Source organism: Pecten maximus, chromosome 16 (genome assembly GCF_902652985.1).
Source record: "Pecten maximus chromosome 16, xPecMax1.1, whole genome shotgun sequence".
Classification (NCBI taxonomy): domain Eukaryota; kingdom Metazoa; phylum Mollusca; class Bivalvia; order Pectinida; family Pectinidae; genus Pecten; species Pecten maximus.
Window position 1 is genome coordinate 16700369 of NC_047030.1, and position 22310 is coordinate 16722678.

At 37.8% G+C, this 22310-nt stretch overlaps 1 protein-coding gene across 1 annotated transcript; it reads left to right on the plus strand.

The window, feature by feature from the left end:
• Positions 1-6691: 6691 nt before the first annotated feature.
• Positions 6692-19835, plus strand: LOC117314706. Its single transcript, XM_033868795.1, has 5 exons — positions 6692-7502; positions 9201-9299; positions 15528-15660; positions 15914-15998; positions 19138-19835. Exons 1-5 carry the CDS (start codon positions 7467-7469, stop codon positions 19166-19168), a joined length of 384 nt encoding a protein of 127 aa, XP_033724686.1. The 5' UTR covers positions 6692-7466; the 3' UTR covers positions 19169-19835.
• The last annotated feature ends 2475 nt before the right edge of the window (positions 19836-22310 follow it).

The window sequence follows — 22310 nt, forward strand, 5'->3', positions numbered from 1 at the left end:
CCATTTTTATTTATTTCTTTTCAAAAACAATGTATTTGGTCCATCAATGAAAAAAAACTTATTATTCCAATTTTTTTTCCAAACTTACAACAATGCTTAATGGACAAAAAGACCCTTACAGATTGGCGGGTGACAACACTGTATAGCCATTTATTAGTCAAATAGTATAACTTAAAAACAAAACTATTTATGAGAGAGAGATAGAGGGGGAGGGAGAGAGAGAGAGAGGGGGGGGGGGGGGAGATGTAATGGGTCCTAGTGATACTATAGGTACTACATACTCATAATGACATAATAAAACATAGTAATATAATGTAAATATACAGCACTAGTGACCTCTTGGGACTCGTAAAATGGCACTATTAATTTAAAAAACGTTTGGTTTTTAAAATATAAAGTTGAATACAATGGAAAATATTTTCATTCTCTGTAATCGATAGATTTGGATCTCCGTATAGGAGCATATCAAAAGTGTAGTCTATTGGTAGATCTACAAAACATTCGTTTCTTACAATGGTATAGTTTGGACAAGACAATAGAAAGTGTTCAGTGGTTTCATACGCTTGTCTACATGAACATACAGGGCTGTCGATAAGATTACGACTAAATAGATGGGCATTTAGAGAGCTGCAATTCATCCTCAATCTAGCATGATGAACCTGATCAGAACGTTTCCCATAACGATAATAAGGAGGGACTGTCGGTGAGTGTCTGTAGGTATTTTTTCAGGATACTAAGGGAGGGGCTATATTTAATATCTGGGGGTAGTGAGTTCCACAGGTCAATAGAAGAAGGGAGAAAAGAGTTTTTATAGAAGTTCGTTTTACAGAATACATTATTTAAGTTATCAGCATCGCGTGTGTTATATTGATGAAAGTCCATTCTGCGTTGAGGGAGTAAATTAGAAAGGTATGGGGGAGTGAGGTCAAAAATCATTTTGTGTACCTGAACAATTTTCTTCACTTTACGGCGATATTGTTAAGTGTCCCACCCAGTTTCGTCATATAATTTAGCATGGCCTGTAAGTTTGGTCCCACCCGTTATAATTCTTGCAGCTTCCAGTTGAATATTTTCTAGAGATTGAGACTGTTGAATAGTAATATTATCCCAGACGATATCCCCATATTCTAGTATGGGCCTGATAAAGGAGAAGTATAAGGTTTGAAGTGAATTCCTATCTATTTTAAATCTGAAACGTCTCAATATGGCTAGTTTATTTGATGCTTTTTTAATCATATAATTTATTTGTTCAGACCAAGTACCGTCATGGGAGAGGAATAGCCCTATATGTTTATGATGTTTGACCTCACTAACAGGAACGTTATTCATGAATAATGTGGGGTGGCGGGGTTTATAAATTTTCCTGCTCACTAAAAGAGATTCGGTTTTTTCTGGGTTAAACTTAACCAACCACTGTTCAGACCATTCATGTATTTTCCTTAAACAGTCATTCAACATATCAGCACAGTGAGTGGGAGTATCTACTATAGCATAAAGAGAAGTGTCGTCTGCAAATAATTTTATTGTGGTGTTCATGCCTTCAACGATATCATTAATAAAAATCAAACGCAATAGAGGGCCTAATATTGACCCCTGGGGAACCCCAGCACTAATTTCCATCCATTCGGAAGTCTTACTATTAACAACAACTCTTTGCTTCCTATTATTTAAATAACTTTGAAACCATGATAAAAATCTTCCACCGATGCCTATTTTGCGTAATTTGAAAAGTAAACCCGTATGCCAAACTCGATCGAATGCCTTACTAATATCACAAAAGATCATTCGAATTTCTTTACCTTTGTCTAGTGCTGAATAAATGTCATTAGTAATTGCAATTAACTGATTTACTGTAAGAGTCGCCAGCTCTGAATCCAGACTGAGACGGTGATAATAGAGAATTTTCAGTAATAAACTTATAAAGGTACTTAAAAACACATCTCTCCATTACTTTACCTACTATTGAAATTAAAGATATTGGTCGATAGTTATTGAGAAGAGAAGGATCGTCTTTTTTAAACACAGGGGTAACATTTGCTAATTTCCATGTACTAGGAAAAGATGAAGTGGCTAAAGAATAATTAAAGATTATTTGAAGGGGATAACACAAAATTGCTGCCGCTTCCTTAAGTAGTCTTGGATTTACAAGATCAGGTCCCACTGCCTTGGAACAGTCCAGATTAGATAAGACGGAATAAATGTCATTTGTTTCAATATGGATATGAGTAAGCAAAGGTTCATTGTTGTAAGTGGGTGGAAGTTCTGCGTTAGTATCATCGACAGTGGAGTTAAGACAGAAAAATTCATTAAATGCATTGGCTATGTCAGAGTCATCGGTAAGAGTAGACGTGTTAGTATGAATGGGTGGTATATTACTCTTTTTATTAGAATTTAACATCAGTTTACCTACCGTTTTCCACCAAGATTTCCCATGTGTTTATTACCAAGTATTCTGCAAAGTTTACGAATGTATATATTTTTCGCACTACGTATTAAACTTACACATTTGTTCCTGACTCTTTTATACTTACTCCAATCCTCCGCAGTTCCTGATCTCTTGGCTAATCTGAATAATCTTTTTCTTTTCCGACATAATTTATGAAATTCAATGGACATCCATGGGGGTTCTCTGGTGCGTATTGTTACTAATTTGTTAGGAATACATTCCATAGCAGTATTAATAAGTATATTAGTAAAGGAATCGACAGAGTCGTCAATGTTATCATTTGTTAGAATCGTATCCCAGTCAATATTAGTAAGTTTCTCTCTATACATGTCGTAATTACCCTGATCAAACAGCCATATGTTACGTTTAACTGACGACTTTTTCGGTACAGATGTATTTAAGCTACCAAAAATGGGACAATGATACCTCAGAGGTTGGTCTAGAAAACTTTCACCTACAGAACATTTATCAATCAACTGAGGGTTACTAACACATATTACATCAAGTAGAGATGAGGAGTTTTCAGTATAAAATGTAGGAGACGATATCCTTTGGGACAGGTTAAAAGTTTGGAGAAGTTCGTGTAAGTGCGAGACTGATTGATTGTTAGTAAGATAATTAGCATTCAGGTCACCGGTTACAATAATGTTTTCACATCCAGTGTTAAAAGCTAGTTCTATAGATCGTGAAATATGGTCCCATTGAGAGACCGGAGAATTAGGAGGCATGTAGAAAGTGCCGTAGAGTATAGAAGTTCCTGATAAATTTAGTTCAACCCAAACACATTCTACAGAGGGAAGCTCTAAGTCAGGGCGACGCTTAACAAGTATGTTGTTTTTAACGTACACAGATACTCCCCCACCGACACGATCTGGTCTAACGTGGCAAAAAGGGTCGCAATAGCCAGGAAAGGTAAAATCAGCTAAATTATCATTAATGGAGAGCCAAGTTTCAGTGAAAGATAAAACACAGACGTTGTGTAGTTCTGTAAATAATATATCCATCTTATTCCGGAGACTTTGGACGTTCAAGTGTACAAATGAGTATTTAGAATTGTCGTAGTAGTCGCTTGCATTACTAGAGAGGTATGAGGATTCAGAGGATATATCGAAATCAGAATCAGAAATATTTACAGGTCCTGGGTTTATCTCAACATTCCCCGATGTAATAAGTAACAACTGAATTACACATAGGAGAAAAAACATATCACCAAGTCCCAGACAGCCACGAGTGCTGACATTTTGTTTAAAGGATTTTGAAAAAAATCGGAGACGTTTTCTGTTGAATAATCCTATCCGAGTACGGTATAATGGCAGAGATATTGGCATTATGTCACATCAGTAACATTGTACAGAAACATGAAACTGTGGTGTGCTCGGATAGAAAATGCCGGGTACAATTTTATCATCGTTAGTATCACATAAGTCATTAGATCAAGGGGGTACAGGGAATAGAAATTGTTTTCAGGTGAGTTAGAAAAAGAAGTAGAGAAGTTTTGAAGTCCAGAGAAGTAGAAGAGAAAGAGAAACATATGTAGGGTTTGGTTGAAGTGGAGGGACAGAGGTCAGCAAGATATGTACACAAATGTCACTTCATATTTACTAAATACGCAATATTTATGATTCACATATACAAGAATATGTGGTTCCGTGCTGGACTGGTTATGACTCGATTCCCAATATATAACTAGTGTCCGCTATCTTTTATAGGAGTAGATTTAAAAAATTCAAGTTCTGAAGGGCATGCGTAAGCAAGCGGTAATATACAAGTCAAGCACGGAATAGTCATGTTATAATTGCAACACAAGAACGCCATTTATTGGCTAACCTAGCACGTGGTGACCTTGAGTGGGCGCATCACGTGCTACTAATTACATATATACAAACATGTGCATATATATCTAACTAAGAGTTGAATCTTATAATTGTGTAAACAGAGTTAATTATGATTATGTTTCTTTACCAAGATGTAGTCATATTTATATTACAATAAGTATGAGTTTAACAAAGGTTGTGGTATGGCAAGTGTACCGTGATATGACAGTGAATTGTACAAATAATACTCATTTGTTAACAAGAGATGTAAATTCAACAAATACATTTCATTCGCTACTATCATTTGTTTACAAGATATGTAAATTTAAACAGGCATTTTTCATTGGCTGTACCCATTTGTTTACAGAATATGTAAATTTAAACAGATGTATTTCATTGGCTACTCATTTGTTTACAAGATATGCAAAATTCAGCAGATGTATTTCATTGGCTGCTCATGCACTTAGCATATGACCCAACTTTGACGATTTACTCATGATTCAAGTCATCTCATTCATATTTTCTATATCTTTGATTGTTTTTACAAAATACTATGAACAACTGATACGTGGAAAAATATAGTATTTTATAACTTTCTTCGGGTCTTAATTCAGAGCATTTCGGTGCTATACAAAAGGGGGAAACAGTGAGAGAAAAAAAATTGAAGTCAGTATGGTAGACATGATATAATTATTAGTAGATATACAGTATACATCGTCTGTATTTGACACTTTCAATGTTAATTTTCCACTTATCAGATCCTTACAGTATCAGGGAACATGAACGTGTATTGTGTAATGCACATAACTACATGCAAAATGAACATTGTATATGTGGATGTACATGTGGTATTTCAACGCACACATACTACAGTAAGCATTCGAGCTATTGAGAAAAAAAACCTACATAACATGAATACATTGTTTCACTGTAGCAACGTGTACCGAGTACAATTTGAGAATTCTATATTGCAAATTGAACTACAATTTGAAGAAAATTGTGCAAACGTAAACAAGAAAGTTATCAAAAATCTAATATTTTGTACAAGTATAGACAAGCGTAACGGTGACTGCAACAGACGGGATATTCCATTTGTTTTGTAGGTATTGGGCTATTAAAGAGCTTTTAGTCAAGCGTCGCATCATTCTACAGTGTTGTCTTTGATGTTTTGTCTACTTTCTTTCCCCTGTTTTCATATAGACAGATAGGTTGTATTTCTGTTTGATTTAACAACTCCTTAGCTCTACTTTTCCCATGGAAACCCATACCATAATAGCCGTAGTCTTTATCGGGGTTTACTGTCGCTGCATATAATAAGGCGAGGAATTAAAATGCTCTAAAAACTCTGATCTAGTTTTGGTCGGCTAACATAATCGATAAAACGCGAAATAAAACCACGAATATCTGTAATAAAAAGGTACATTGTCGAATAGTGAATGTTAATCTATGGCTATTGCCACTATCACCAAGCCAGACTACCGCCGTAGTATTAACACGGGACTCAATTATATTTAGAAACATAGATTATTCACGGGATGCAAATAAAATTTCAAAATTGTTTTGCTAAAGAGAAATCCATGGATGGAACCGAACCTATACAATGTTTGTAACTGATACGGCTGTATAAATTAAACGCGAAACGAAAACAATACCGTTATCAGAATTCAAATGTCACAAGAAACATACACAGTGAAATATATCGTAATCAGACAGTAAATAACACCATTCAGATGCATGTATACCGTAATCAGAAAGTAAATATCACATGTGAAATATACCGTAATCCCAAAGTAAATAACATTTGTAAGATGATGTAATGGTGTATTAAGATATACCGTAATCAGAAAGTAAATAACACCATTAAGATATACCGTAATCAGAAAGTAAATAATGCCAGTGAAATATACCGTAATCAGAGATTAAATTACACCATTAAGTTATACCGTTATCGGGCAATAACACCATTAAGATATACCGTAATCAGAAAGTAAATAACATCAGTAAGATATGCCAGAGGGTATCGGAAGTCTGCCGATTTATATCAACATTCTATTATGCGTGTTCCTTATCAGACACTTGATACTCAAAGCCATTTATTTCGTTGTCTTAAGATAGTATGTACAAAGGTCAATATTGGTACCATTATAATTGAAGAACCCAGGGAAACTAATTTAATTTGGATATTTATCATTGATTGGTAGTAGTAAAACATAAAGTATATTGGATTGGTGGCGTGCTGCAGTCACAGACAATATATAGTTACAGATGTCGTAAATCTGCGGGCCGTTGTGTAGGCTTTTGGTTTACCTAGGGACGTGCTGATTCGTCAATGTTTACAACAAATAATCGATAGGGTTGTAGTTCCCCACTTCATCGCTATCTTTAGCAAATGGACTGGACATTGAGCGATATTATATCAGAAATATTGACTTAATAATAATCTCGGACAGCCGTGTAGAGCCCGGTGCAAACACTCCCTATTTGCATCAGCGCCAAGTGTGATATTTATTTTTGCAAATATGAATGACATTTCTCTTAGTTTAAGATACATGTAACCCGGGGAGTCGTATATCTGGGCTGAACATGCAGACGCGGACAGAAAGCAGACTACAAGTTCAGTGTATATCGCATTGTGTTTCCCCTCCACTATTGACCTTCTATAGCTATTTAATGATTTTGGGATTCGTTTAATGTTGAATTTACGACAGGGCGAAGCAATTGTCTATGGATATTCCCACCGATTCTATATTGTATTGTTCATTCTCTTCTGACAGACAACGTGAGGTGGTCCTTCTGGAATAAACAACTCCCTCTAGTGGTGGAGCTTGTACTAAGACTGGTACCGGGTTTACATACAACCTTTGATACGTTCAAAGTCAGCTTGACAATACAAGAAAAAGGCAATTATTTTCTCCATTATGTTTGTAAAAGTTTAACGCGAAGAGACACAACACAGATTCAGATACGATAATACTGACAATAATCAATGTCGAATATACATGAACTGTAAGTACATAGTGGTGTCGATCTGGTGCTGCTTGGCATAGATCTACCACAGCAATGGAAGATGTCTACAACGGCTAGGTGCGTAAGTCTGTTGGCTGTTTTTGGCAGCGGTACAGCAGTGACACTGGACGATATCTCCACTCAGGTGTGGTGATGGGTTTGACCAGGTGAGACGATGTAACAGGACACAACTGCGGACTATGGACAGATGGATACATGCAGATATCCTTGCTGTCGTAAGTATGATTGAGAATATTTCTTCGAGGAGCATCAGACATTGTCTTGACGCCTTTTTCCATGTTACTGGCCAGCACTGTCTGCCTAGTTAATGACACGCTGTATCAATCTTGGGTACACATCTTTTTGCTTAAAACATGCGATATTATTTAAGCTTTTACAGTCTTGTAAATGTCATTATTTTGATAAAATCGTTTCTGTAGCAATACAACCACTTATTAACGACGCAAAAAGACAATCAGTCTCAATAACAGTTTGTAAATATTTCTGTGAACCGTTGTCTTTCCGTAACATTTCACTATAACAGTCTTAAGGGTCGATTAGGTTAACCATTTTGTTTGGTTTGTTTAATGTATCGTACGTAGAAGTAAACATATCCTATTGGACATTAGCCAACAATTCAGATCTGGTAGCGACCAAACAAGAAAACATGTTGCAAAAATGAAAAAGACGTTATCTAATCTCTAATAGCCAAACGTTAGTCCATATTTGATGTGTGTTTAGCACATTAAACATTAAGTGTCCCTTTTACCACACCATTTTATTGGCCCTAATTAACTTTTCTACGTGATGATCCGTAAAAAATGAAATACGGATAATAGCAAAGACATGCCTGTCTTTGGTTATTTCTTTATAATTCTTTAATTTTAACTAGTATGTGGTAAAACTATTTTTTTGTCATTAGACATTGGCGAGCCAAAGAATAAGGCCTGTTGTATCGCACTAATTGTGGGTCGTAGAATGCGACTTGAAGTTGGCACCCTGACAAATCGAGGATTTTCTTCCGAGTTTTCTATTCAGGGGACATTGACGAGGTCAACGTTAAATCTGTCCTTTCTTTCCTCGCCGTTCTGTCTTTCTATGCTTTGTTACATAGCCCTAGTTGTTACCTTGACACCTGTCCTCATATGACCCTTGCTGTTGGTGTGACCTTGACACCTGACCTCATATTACCCTGACTGTTGCGAGGACGTTTAACACCTAAAACTAACAAACCGTGATTAAGGCTTTGGTGTTATGATGGCTGACGATGGTGTTTTATTATTATTATTATTCATATTATTGAACTGTTTTATACTGTTATATGTTAAACAAAAAAGTGGCACTTTCGAATGTTAAAGAAAGGCAAGAGTAGTTTTATGTTATTCTTGAACATCATGTAATAAGCGATATATATGTATATATATACAAAAGGAAAGTCGATACCAAACCACATGAGTATCTAAATTTACCCAACAAATGTACTATGTTTTAGGAAAATGTTTTTGGTATTGCACATATGATGTGCTTCTCTCCCGATTCCTGTTGTGTCTCCAATAGAGCTGCGTTTGTACAAATCAAATTTATCAAAAGTATATGATATATATTTTAATGATGCTGACATCTTCTGTTTCATTTTCATGTACATTGTATATACATAATGAATTTGATGAAATTCTGTTTCATCAGCTATCTGGGTTCAAAGACATACATAATACACGAGTTCACGAATTTTAGTAGAAAGGTGATAGGTTTTGTTTGGGAAAGCCACACATTATACTTGGCATGATAACATCGTCTGTGTTGTGATGAAGCTAAGTGCGATTTTTATGCCATGATAAAACTAAGAATGATTTGTATGAATAATTTAATGCCGATCTGGTACGTGTTGCTAAAGGTAACTTCGTTAACAACATGTTTTTATGTTACGTCAACAGTTTCGGAAATGTCTCTGCTGTCGACGCAAGGAAAGACAATGGAACCCAATAAACCATAGGAAAAACTCTAAGAGGATCCGAAGGGAAGACACACACGTTGTAAGTGATAATATAGTAACAATTGTTTAAAGTCTTGTATCGCAACATGTCTCTGGACGGGAGAAAGTATTCTTAGGCCTTCATATTTATTTTAGATTTTATCATCCTGTCACGTGCAGCTAAGCAATAATTCATGTTAGAATTAGACATGTAATTGACAATAAAACGTTTGCTTTGCACCTGCAATTGAGTTTGCATGTGGCGGCATAATTACTTCTGGTTTCCATTACTTTGAATATATAACTTCCATTAAACACAATTTTCCATATGTATACGTATTCAGGACACTCAGTAATTTCATAATACTTTTGGATCGTATTCGGAAACGGCTTCTCAGTCCCACTACAAAACTTAGTTTTTTTTTAAGATCTTTGAACTCCATAAGTGTAACACCCCTACCCTACCAGTCCACTTCGGTACATTTATTCCTCGTTGGAGGTTAAGGATTGACTTCATGCCAAAATAATATGTTTTTCTTTTCAATTTTTATAATGTTTTGAACTTATTATCATCTGTTTTCATTGTTATTCTGCCCTGCAGGTAGGGCGTAAGAATTGTACCTGCTGCCCCCATTGCATGATCGCAAGACGCGACTTAATTTGGGATCTTATCTTTTCTCTTAACAACTTTCTTCTTCCTAATGTATCTCTTGACAATGCCTCACTTTTGGCCTTTAGTTGAGCATTCGTCCCAGTGAGGAAAGTTTTGGGTTCTGTCCCCTGGCCGAGACATACCAGAGTCTTTAAAAAATGGTAGTTGCTACTTCTGCTTAGCGCTCAGCATATTTGGAGTGGGACGACTGGTTCGCCCGTTGTCAGTATAATGTGACCGGGTGGGGTGTGCTGTTGGGTGTCTTCGGCAGTATGCTTCAGTGAGGTAGCACTATAAATCGGCAAAAGTTCCGGCCTATCACAAGGAGACTTAACAGGAACATACTGCAGCCTCCCAAAACACACATACGCACTCACCACACGCATGAATGTCGCACGCACGGGAGGCCTTCCTTAAATGACCTTAGCTGTTAATAGGACGTTAAACAAAATAAACCAACTTATCATTGTTATTTATTATCATTGTCATCTGTTTTCATCGTTATTTATTATCATTGTCATCTGTTTTCATTGTTTTTTGTTATCATCATAATCATTGTTATCTAAGAGCAGCATTTCAAATATGATCGGATCTTTTATAATATCAAAACAACTTCCGCATATTTGAGAGAAAACACGATCATCTACAAATCTTTTGAACATATAACTAATACATAGGTATCTAACATTTAACTACAACATGTATGTTTGTAATTACTACTAAAAATACTTTTTAGAAAACATTTTTGATGCACACAGTATAGTAGCGGATACACGCATATGAAATAAAAAATACATATTAATTGTTTAAATTTTGTCCTGAATGTGTCTTCCTATATGTAACATAGAAGTCTGTTGCGGTTCAATATGGAGGCCGGAGATCGCTTTATGTATTCCGAGAATTCCCGACTAATGTCACGATAGATTATGCGATACAATAGTGATAATCCCAACAATAAACTAATTAACCTTAACCGTAACGTTGCCTAGTAACTAGTTTACCGTGAGTTGTGAATACAAAAGTTCTCGGATACCACTCTATATCTTACAATGGTCAGTCAGGTTTGTGGAAACCGATAATATTTAGTACCTAAAAGAATCGATCGACAGTAATGCTTAATAAATATTCTATTGTATACAGACATGACAATATCTATTAGATTATATCACATTATTATTGATTTATACGCAGACAGTAATATAAGGAATATTAGACCAGGTATTTGGGAGAGTAAGCGTTTCGTTGGTCAGCTGCCGTGTTAACTAGGTTTAATCACAGACGACTGCTGCTGTGTTAACTAGGTATAATTACAGGCGATAGCTGCCGTGTTAACTAGGTTTAATCACAGACGACTGCTGCCGTGTTAACTATGTTTAACCACAGACGACTGCTGCCGTGTTAACTAGGTTTAACCACAGGCGACTGCTGCCGTGTTAACTATGTTTAACCACAGACGACTGCTGCCGTGTTAACTAGGTTTAACCACAGACGACTGCTGCCGTGTTAACTAGGTTTAACCACAGACGACTGCTGCCGTGTTAACTAGGTTTAACCACAGACGACTGCTGCCGTGTTAACTAGGTTTAATTACAGACGACTGCTGCCGTGTTAACTAGGTTTAACCACAGACGACTGCTGCCGTGTTAACTAGGTTTAACCACAGACGACTGCTGCGTGTTAAATAGGTTTAATCACAGACGACTGCTGCCGTGTTAAAAAAAAACTTCAGTATCGTATCTTGATTTAGAATCCTTAAATACCAATTCATGTTATTCTTTTGTCATGTGACAATGACTTAAATATGGGAAATGAATTAAAATCGGTCATGATGAACGACGATGCATCTTTATTTCAGAGCGGTATGCAAGGGGCAATCTGATGTATCGACAGCTCTATAAGTGATTCTTACTAGAATTGTCAACCAATCAATAGCTTACCTCCGTTCTACATCTGATGCATCTTCTGATCTTCAACACCTTATTGATATAGTAGGAGATACTTTTTATTTTCTTTTAACAATTGTTTTAATTTTCTAAGATTTTACTACAGATAAAATAAGACGAGAACATAGACACAGGGACACACACACTTACCCACAAACATTGCCACACACGTACTAAATCTCACACTCCATCGTCACACTCTGGTCACCACAGCTCAAACATTCCCACACACACACTTACCCACAAACATTCCCACACACACTAAATATCACACTTCATCGTCACACTCTGGTCACCACAGCTCAAACATTCACACACACATACTAAATCTCACACTTCATCGTCAGACTCTGGTCACCACAGCTCAAACATTCACACACACGTACTAAATCTCACACACACACACTAAATATCACACTTCATCGTCAGACTCTGGTCACCACAGCTCAAACATTCCCACACACACACTAAATCTCACACTTCATCGTCACACTCTGGTCACCACAGCTCAAACATTCCCACACACACACTAAATCTCACACTTCATCGTCACACTCTGGTCACCACAGCTCAAACATTCCCACACACACACTAAATCTCACACTTCATCGTCACACTCTGGTCAACACAGCTCAAACATTCCCACACACACACTAAATCTCACACTTCATCGTCACACTCTGGTCAACACAGCTCAAACATTCCCACACACACTAAATCTCACACTTCATCGTCACACTCTGGTCACCACAGCTCAAACATTCCCACACACACACTAAATCTAACACTTCATCGTCACACTCTGGTCACCGCAGCTCAAACATTCCCACACACACACTAAATCTCACACTTCATCGTCACACTCTGGTCACCACAGCTCAAACATTCCCACACACGTACTAAATCTCACACTCCATCGTCACACTCTGGTCACCACAGCTCAAACATTCCCACACATGTACTAAATCTCACACTTCATCGTCACACTCTGGTCACCACAGCTCAAACATTCCCACACACGTACTAAATATCACACTTCATCGTCACACTCTGGTCACCACAATTCAAACATTCCCACACACACACTAAATCTCACACTTCATCGTCACACTCTGGTCACCACAGCTCAAACATTCCCACACACACACTAAGTCTAACACTTCATCGTCACACTCTGGTCACCACAGCTCAAACATTCCCACACACACACTAAATCTCACACTTCATCGTCACACTCTGGTCACCACAGCTCAAACATTCCCACACACACACTAAATCTCACACTTCATCGTCACACTCTGGTCAACACAGCTCAAACATTCCCACACACACTAAATCTCACACTTCATCGTCACACTCTGGTCACCACAGCTCAAACATTCCCACACACACACTAAATCTCACACTTCATCGTCACACTCTGGTCACCACAGCTCAAACATTCCCACACACGTACTAAACCTCACACTTCATCGCCACACTGGTCACCACCGCTCAAACATTCCCACACACACACTAAATCTCACACTTCATCGTCACACTCTGGTCACCACAGCTCAAACATTCCCACACACACACTAAATCTCACACTTCATCGTCACACTCTGGTCACCACAGCTCAAACATTCCCACACACATACTAAATCTCACACTTCATCGTCACACTCTGGTCACCACAGCTCAAACATTCCCACACACACACTAAATCTCACACTCCATCGTCACACTCTGGTCACCACAGCTCAAACATTGCCACACACGTACTAAATCTCACACTTCATCGTCACACTCTGGTCAACACAGCTCAAACATTCCCACACACACACTAAATCTCACTCTTCATCGTCACACTCTGGTCAACACAGCTCAAACATTCTCACACACACACTAAATCTCACACTCCATCGTCACACTCTGGTCACAACAGCTCAAACATTGCCACACACGTACTAAATCTCACACTTCATCGTCACACTCTGGTCACCACAATTCAAACATTCCCACACACACACTCAATCTCACACTTCATCGTCACACTCTGGTCAGCGCAGCTTGCAAAGTGTAAACCCAATCATTAAATTGAAAAGATACACTCACCTTCCTTAGTCATACTCGTGTTCATTGACACTGCCTCACTTTCGGTATTTAGTTGAACGTTCTCCCCTTCGACTGCCCTGCAGGTAGGGCGTAAGAATTGTACCTGCTGCCCCCATTGCATGATCGTAAGAGGCGACTAAATTTGGGATCTTATCTTTTCTTTTTTTCTGAACAACTTTCTTCTTCCTAATGTCTCCCTTGACATTGCCTCACTTTTGGCCTTTAGTTGAGCGTTCGCCACTGTGAGGAAGGCTTTGGGTTCTGTCCCCTAGCCGAGACATACCAGAGTCTTTAAAAATAGTAGTTGCTACTCCTGCTTAGCGCTCAGCATATTTGGAGTGGGACGACTGGTTCGCCCGTTGTCAGTATAATGTGACCGGGTGGGGTGTGCTGCTGGGTGTGTTCGGCAGTATGCTTCAGTGAGATAGCACTATAAATCGGCAAAAGTTCCGGCCTATCACAAGGAGACTTAACACGAACATACCGCAGCCTCCCAAAACACACATACGCACTCACAACACGCATGCATGTCGCACGCACGGGAGGCCGTCCTTAAATGACCTTAGCTGTTAATAGGACGTTAAACAAAATAAACAAAACCAAACCAAACCAATTCTCCCCTTCGAGGAAGGCTTTGGGAACTATCACTTGGCCGAGACAAACCAGAGTTTATAATACGATATAGTTACTGCTGCTTGACGCTCAGTACCAATATATATTTCAATGTGTTACGTGTTTCTTTTTTTATGTTTTTCCTATTTTTTTCGTATCTTTTGGGGCCTGATTAACTTAAATAGTGTTTGTGTGTCTTTAAGAATATCAAACTAAATTGAAACTCAATATTTAAGAGTGAGACAACTAGTTCGCCTATTGTCAGTATAGTGTGACCGGATGAGGGTTTTCTCTGGGTGTTTTCGTCAGTATATTTCAGTGAGGTAACACTATAAAGTCGACATCAGATTCGCGTTATCACAGGAAGACAAACCACAAACAGAATACAGCCTACCAAAAAAACACATACACTACACGCATGCATCTCATGCACAGGGGAGGTTCTCCTTAAATGATCAGAGATGTCGGTATATGACGTTAAACAAGGCAAAGCACACTACACTTCCGATTCCTAAAATAATCGGGTAGGTCCTACCCTGGTCGTAAGCCCAGTGTGTGACCTTGTTTCTGGATTTTTAGTATGACATTATGTGTTTGTATCTGGAGTGTCTTTTAGTTATTAAATAATATCTGCCACAACGAAATATGATTCTGGAAAGTAGATGTTTACGTACTGTGTCATTTGTCGCCTGTGTTTACAAGCGAACTGCCTCATTTTCATAAAAATGTCACGTGGTTATCAGCGATAAATTTGACAAAGTTTCCCCATATGAATCGAGAAGTCAAGCTGGACATTTGAGATCAAATCTGAATATCGGGATAGCATAAAAACATAACTGAAAGTGTATAAAACACACACTACCATCAATAACAAAAAGAAGTTAAAAGTGCTGTACCTGTAATCAAATACTATTCACTAGTTGATGTTAGAATATGATGTAAGTAAACTACTAGGTTTCGCTAACTCAACTGTTTAAAATTTCAGCACTTTGCCAAGAAAGTGAATAAGGTGATGCCCCTGCAATATGAACACACATTTACAAGCTCTGACACAAGCCTGAGGAATTCACTTCCGAAATCGCCGTCAGAAGAAAGTTTTTATTTAGAAGACTTTGATGGTAAGCAGAGGTTTGATAACGATAACATATTTTGGCGTCCAAATTCTTTCGTGATTATTTCTTATTTGGGAGGACGACACATTTTTTTAATACTTTTGTAGGTATAAGTGTTCAGGTATTTAATCTGGTATGACGTACTGGATATCAGAAAAACAATTAAGAAGTTCTGAAAATAAAGTAAGTAATATTAAGGTTTGAATGAAGTTAGAATATATGGAAGTGTATAGGTATATAACTATGAAATATGTTGCAGAGTTCGTAGAGACCTTCGTCGACCAGACACTACAGCGGGCAACAGCTACTCTCATCATAGAACTCAAGCCACGGACCATCACAACGTACGTTCTGTTTAAAATTTGGCATAAAGTATTCAATTTAGTCAATTACCATACTGACGAGGGGATCTCTAGTAGTACATTTATAATCGTGTTTTTATATTTCGTAATACCTAAACACCTACCTTATGGTCCTGCAGGATAAGTGTACCCATTACAAATGTAATATTTGGTTCGCCCGTTGTCAGTATAATGTAGCCGGGTTGGGTGTGCTGCTGGGCATCTTCGACGAAATGATTCAGTGAGGTAGCACTATAACGTCGTCGTCAGGTACGGGCTATCAGAAGGCGATCAACAGATACAATATATAACATTCCAATGTACCTTTCTCTTACAGGGGAGGCCTGTGGATAGGTGGGGGCTTCCTCGAATGGTTGTTAATAGGACGTTTAACTATACTAATCCAGACCAATTAATGGACATGGATATGAGGCCAATGTCCCTATTTCAACGTTTATATGTTCCCGATGTTCCTCTTAGAGCCTCATTGTCACCCCATCGCCCGCTGATCACCTGGTTTTAACATACTTTTTGTATTATACGCTACAAATCATTATCATTAAACGTATTTTGTGCTGTTCTTGCAAAGATTTGCTGTACATTCGGAAGTATTATCTGAACACTTCTGTTTTGAAAAAACAAAGCATTGGTAATATGGATTGGACGGTTAAATAATGATAAAGGTACATTTACATTGTGTCAGGAAGATTACTTTTGAGACGAAATTTTAAATTACGATAAATCATTACATAATACTCCAGACTTTATTTTCTTTCGCCATTAACGCTAACATCATAAAACCCGATGTTACGTAGTGTTCATAAAAACGCGACTGACTTATAGCTTTCTGTCGAGACTCCAAAACGTAATGAAAACACTTTGTTAAATGTTAATCAAAAGTCAGATACTTAACAGAAGGCCAGACGCTCTGGCATGGGTTCAAACCAATACGTACCGGATATCGGTGTGGCTGCCAAGGGAAACCCAAGCGAATGGCCAAATCATAACTCAACCCGTTCAATGTAGCTGAGGTGTACGTTACAGATACTAAATATTCACTTTGTGGTAGGAGAGTTAATGAGTATTGATTGACAACAGTATGTATATAAACTGTCCGTCTATAATGATTTAAACATATGTACATTACCTTCTACAGGTATCAATAAGCAATGCGATTTTCGGTACTACGATTTTGTCCGACTGTTTCCAGGTTATTTGATTTTATTAGGGGTTTTTTTCTCGCTGGTTTGACTTCACGTTGCTATTTACTCGGCATTGCCATTTTTGTGTTTATTTGTACTGTAATTTTGTCTGTTTCGGTACTGTTGTTTGATGTAGTTGTATTGCTAATCTTTATGACCGTTTTGGTACAGTGATTTTGTGCAGTTACATTGTAAGACTTTTTGGTCTGTGTTTCGGTACATTGACTTTGTGCGGTGTTTCGGTACAGTGATTTTGTGTTTTTACACAGTAATCCTTTTGGTCTTTGTTTCGGTTATGTGATTTTTTGCGGTTATACAGTAATCCTTTTTGGTCTATGTTTTGGTACAGTGATTTTGTGCGGTTACACAGTAAGCCTTTTTGGACTATGTTTCGGTACAGTGATTTTGTGCGATTACACAGTAAGCCTTTTTGATATTTGTTTCGGTACAGTGATTTTGTGCGATTACACAGTAGGCCTTTTTGGTCTATGTTTCGGTACAGTGATTTTGTGCGGTTACACGTAAGCCTTTTTGATATTTGTTTCGGTACAGTGATTTTGTGCGATTACACAGTAAGCCTTTTTGGTCGTTGTTTCGGTACAGTGATTTTGTGCTGTTATATTGTCTTTATGTGGTTCGACAACTTTTCATCCTGCTAGTACTGTTTATCATAGCTCGGGAAGCAGTCCGTGTTCGCCATTACATAACGGACACAATGGTCGACAAAGTAATGAAACAAGATCAATTAAGAGAAAAAAATCTTTATGGTCGAATTTAAAATATCGAAACAGAAAGCTCTTTTTGTCTCAATGTTTTTGCCCATAGTGATTTCCGATGGGACAAACGTCATATATGAAAGATGGATTTCAGATCAGTTCAGTTTTTTAGTTCATACAAATATTTGTGTTTATCCATGGTTGTGAGGTATTGTGTTTAATAGACAAGATATTTGTATCGTCAAACTTCGTTTTCTGGAACTTTGATAACTCGATGACAATATTAATTCTTAAGTAAATATCAGTTATGACTAAAAATTCTACTCGGGTACGGGTACCCCGAATACTCCCTGTATCTTCATTTCGCTCACCGGAAAAAGCTTCTATTTTTTTCTGCAGAATCACAAGCAATCAATTTAGCTTTAAATATGGTTACAGCGTAAGTTCGTAAAACTGGACTGTATCGATTTTCAGCAAATTCTTGGAATATATTACAAAGTTGATAACATGAAAAACCGGTTTGAGAAATTGGATATTTCCACCATATTGTCGGAGTTAAAGGAGTGTTATGTCTTTTTGATAAGATGTAGTTGTTACTCCTTTTAGAATCTTTATACCGCGTATATTGTTTAAGACTACGTTCTTGTTGGGCCCTATATGACCAAAGATATTGATCTTCCGAGTCTTATCAATCAGTCAAGACCTTAAATACTCGGGATATCTCGGACGTTTCCCTTAATCCCACTTATTTCGAGATGATCAGTAAGTATTATACAACATGCACCCATGGGCAAAAGTTCCGGCCTATCACAAGGAGACTTAATACTAACGTACCACAGCCTCCCAAAACACACATATGCACTCACCACATGCATGCATATTACGAGCACGGGAGGTCGTCCTTGAATAACAAAAATAAACCAAATGGATAGAACTGTTAAGACGAACAATATGTGACGAATAGTGAATAGGAAACTGCATCCTGTCGCTGTAATGTTTTATAAACGCATTTTTTAAATAAAATTGCATGATTTGTGTGTTTTCTAGTTTGTCCATGAATGCAATAATCTGAATAGAATTAATAAAATCATGTATTATATTTGTCTATCAATGAAATATTTATAAAATAATTGATAAAGTCGCGTTTTATATTTGTCCATTAATGCAATAATCAGAAAGGAATTGATAAAATTATAAAATCATGTATTATATCATTTCTTTCAGTATCACAGATTTGAAAGACCCAGAAGACTGAACGATTAACTAATTGACTGCGCACGGACAATTTAGGACACATAAGTCAATGATAGTGATGGAAATGAACATCATGTGGTATCTGTTGTAGCAGCTGAACGGCTACAATTAACATTCCATGCTAGAGAGGTCGCGTCTCAGCGGTGTGTGTCTGGTCCGTGTTAGGCAGAGGGGTGCCGACATCCACAGCTACCATTAAGATAGGCACATAAAAATTATGATGAACAATTGCTGGCCCAGATAATATATGTATAGTATATTGGGATTCGTTTAGAACCATTATGTTAACGTACAACCTCATTAGCCACGTGGTCGATGTTTATTACCCTAGATAACGCCACAGTTCGTTAGGTGTGAGAAACGAACCATGTTTATTTATTGTAGACCCAACACGTGGAGGACGTCGGACAATGTCGTACGATTTATCTCCCTTACTTAATGTGTGTATCACACAAAGGGAGGTAGCAATGATTGATTCGGGTTTTAAAAAGAAATGTCGTTTTAGCCATTTGTTAATTTGTAAGTTTTGTAATGTATATACAAAATAATAGCTTGTTATTGTTTCATGTTGTAATTGTATTTAAATGTTTATACACAAAAAAAACTATTTATATAACGTGTCCATGGTCTATAACTACTACACTCTGGTGATTAAATATTTGATTTGATTTTGTTGTTGATTTTGTTGTTGGTCTTCCTGTTACACTGATATACTCTGATGGTCATCGTTATTATTCAGGCAATCAATGTAAACTTTATTAATTTTATAACAATTGCGAAACAATTGAAAATCAATATTATATTAAGCACACCTGTTGCCCAGGGTACGTGGAAGCGCGCGAGGGGTCTTACTATTTGAAGAGGGGGGAGAGATTACACGGACAAAATCCTACGGCACTTATCTACACGAATAATATTATTACAGTACTTAACTACATGGACAAAATTACTACGACAATAACCTACACGGACAAAACTACTACGGCACTTAACAGACAAAATTGATATGGCAATAACCTACACGGACAAAATTACTCTGGCACTTACCTACTCGAGAAAATTACTATCGCACGGACAGAATTATTACTGCACTCAACTACACGGATAAAAAATATTTCGGCACTAACCCACACAGACAAAGTTTTCTACGGCACTTAACTTTACGGACAACATTACTACGGAACGAACTAACCCACGGGGACAAAATTACTACGGAACTAACATATACTTACATTATTACTACAACACTTACAGAAAACTATAACATTATATTAGCATAAGAACACACCATGTCTACAGCAATGAGACACACGGGCAAACTATAATACGACACCAGCAACAAACACAGAGAGAATTACGGAAGATTCAACAAATCCCGACAGAACAATCACAATATTAAAGCTACAAATCCCTACTGCGTTATCACTCGAGATACAAGTTTCAAAGCATCATCGCTTAAGCTTTTTATCTTTCAAGCGTCAATATGGAGATGATAAAGTAAAAGAAATAACAGCATACTGAAATGTAGAAGAAATCGTAGTTATAAAATCGACAAAACATGGGCAAATGTGAATAAAATATACAGGATATACAAGGAGATCCATGTTAACAAGTGAACTGATGATACGACCAGGCGTTGTGGAATGATAAGCGTCTTCTGTTTCGTTGACTGCAACCAACCGCACTGTAAACCAGACCGAATCGCAGGCGCTTGCATATAAAATATTTATCCTGGACAGCTTTACATATGTGAGGGATCTTTCCACAGTACCTAGACACCTCCAATATCTATTTTGTCTAAAATCAACATGTCTAAATCCACGAGCCTGTTATCGAATCTAGGCAACGACATGTTCTGGATGTGTGGACGTAGTAGTTAAAGCAGCACATACAGGGATATAACGAGCATTTTACACGTCTCACTTCATACCAAACAAAGATGTTTCCTATGGCTTCATGATGGTAACCATTGCATTTTTCTATGGCTTTCATCTACCTGTTTGTTTCGAAACCTTGTTTTGAATGAGTTTTTCGCCACCTTGTTTCAATGGAGTTGTTTTCGCCTGTAGTCGATATCTCTGATGCAAATCGTAACATTGGAAACAATTAACTCTTGAATATCAAATCAAAATAACAGCATGGGTTAAGGAGAGCGGGGAAGCTTCTTTCTGGAATAAAATTAATAAGTGAGTGGGAAATTAAATTCATCTTTCATATCAAACCGCTCAGTCGTAAATGTATTCCATATTTATCAAAACGGAAGGTAATGAGATCTTAAACAAAAATGCATTAGTAAGAACTGAGGAGGCGTCGTTCAAAAGGAAGGATATAGTTCAGAACTTAAGAAACGACAAAAAAGGCAACACAAAAGACATGTAGGAGTTATCACTCTAAACTAAAGACGAAACTTGTTTTAAATGGGGTTGAAATATTTCTATCGCCCCTTCCTGGCATTATATCACACCTGTGTGTCCCGCCACATCCGGTGTCATCACGAGCTCTGACGAACAAATCCAAACGTGATACCATGAGCATACTGTAGGGGACGTTTTAGTTACATACTTTGTTTTAATGCACTGTGATGGTTCTGTACCCTAGTAGTCTGATACTGATAACATCTAGAAAACAAACTTCGTTGAGTGATCTAGATACCATTGTCGCCAGTCACCCATGCACTGTAAAACGATCCATGGTTGTCCCAGGTCGTCCTCTGAACTTCACGTCAGACTTTCGGTCGGTTGTACTAGATCGTTCTATCTGTACAACACGGCATGTTTTGGTCAGTTGTCCCAGGTCGTCCCCTTGGTAGTACACTGCACGTTTGGTCAGTTGTCCCAGGTCGTCCTCTGAGTAGTACACTGCAAGTTTGGTCAGTTGTCCCAGGTCGTCCTCTGAGTAGTACACTGCAAGTTTGGTCAGTTGTCCCAGGTCGTCCTCTGAGTAGTACACTGCAAGTTTGGTCAGTTGTCCCAGGCCGTCCTCTTGGTAGTACACTGCACGTTTGGTCAGTTGTCACTGGTCGTCCTCTGAGTAGCACTCTGTAAGTTTGGTCAGTTGTCCCGGGTCGTCCTGTGAGTAGTACACAGCAAGTTTGGTCAGTTGTCCCAGGTCGTCCCCTTGGTAGCACACTGCAAGTTTGGTCA

Bases quoted from the DNA above. Each gene is read 5' to 3' on its own strand.
- LOC117314706 (XM_033868795.1), top strand. From the start codon at position 7,467: ATGGACAGATGGATACATGCAGATATCCTTGCTGTC. The intron at 9,300-15,527 runs GTAAGTGATAAT...TTAAAATTTCAG, and splicing joins GAAGGGAAGACACACACGTT to CACTTTGCCAAGAAAGTGAA. The intron at 15,999-19,137 runs GTACGTTCTGTT...CATTTCTTTCAG, and splicing joins AAGCCACGGACCATCACAAC to TATCACAGATTTGAAAGACC.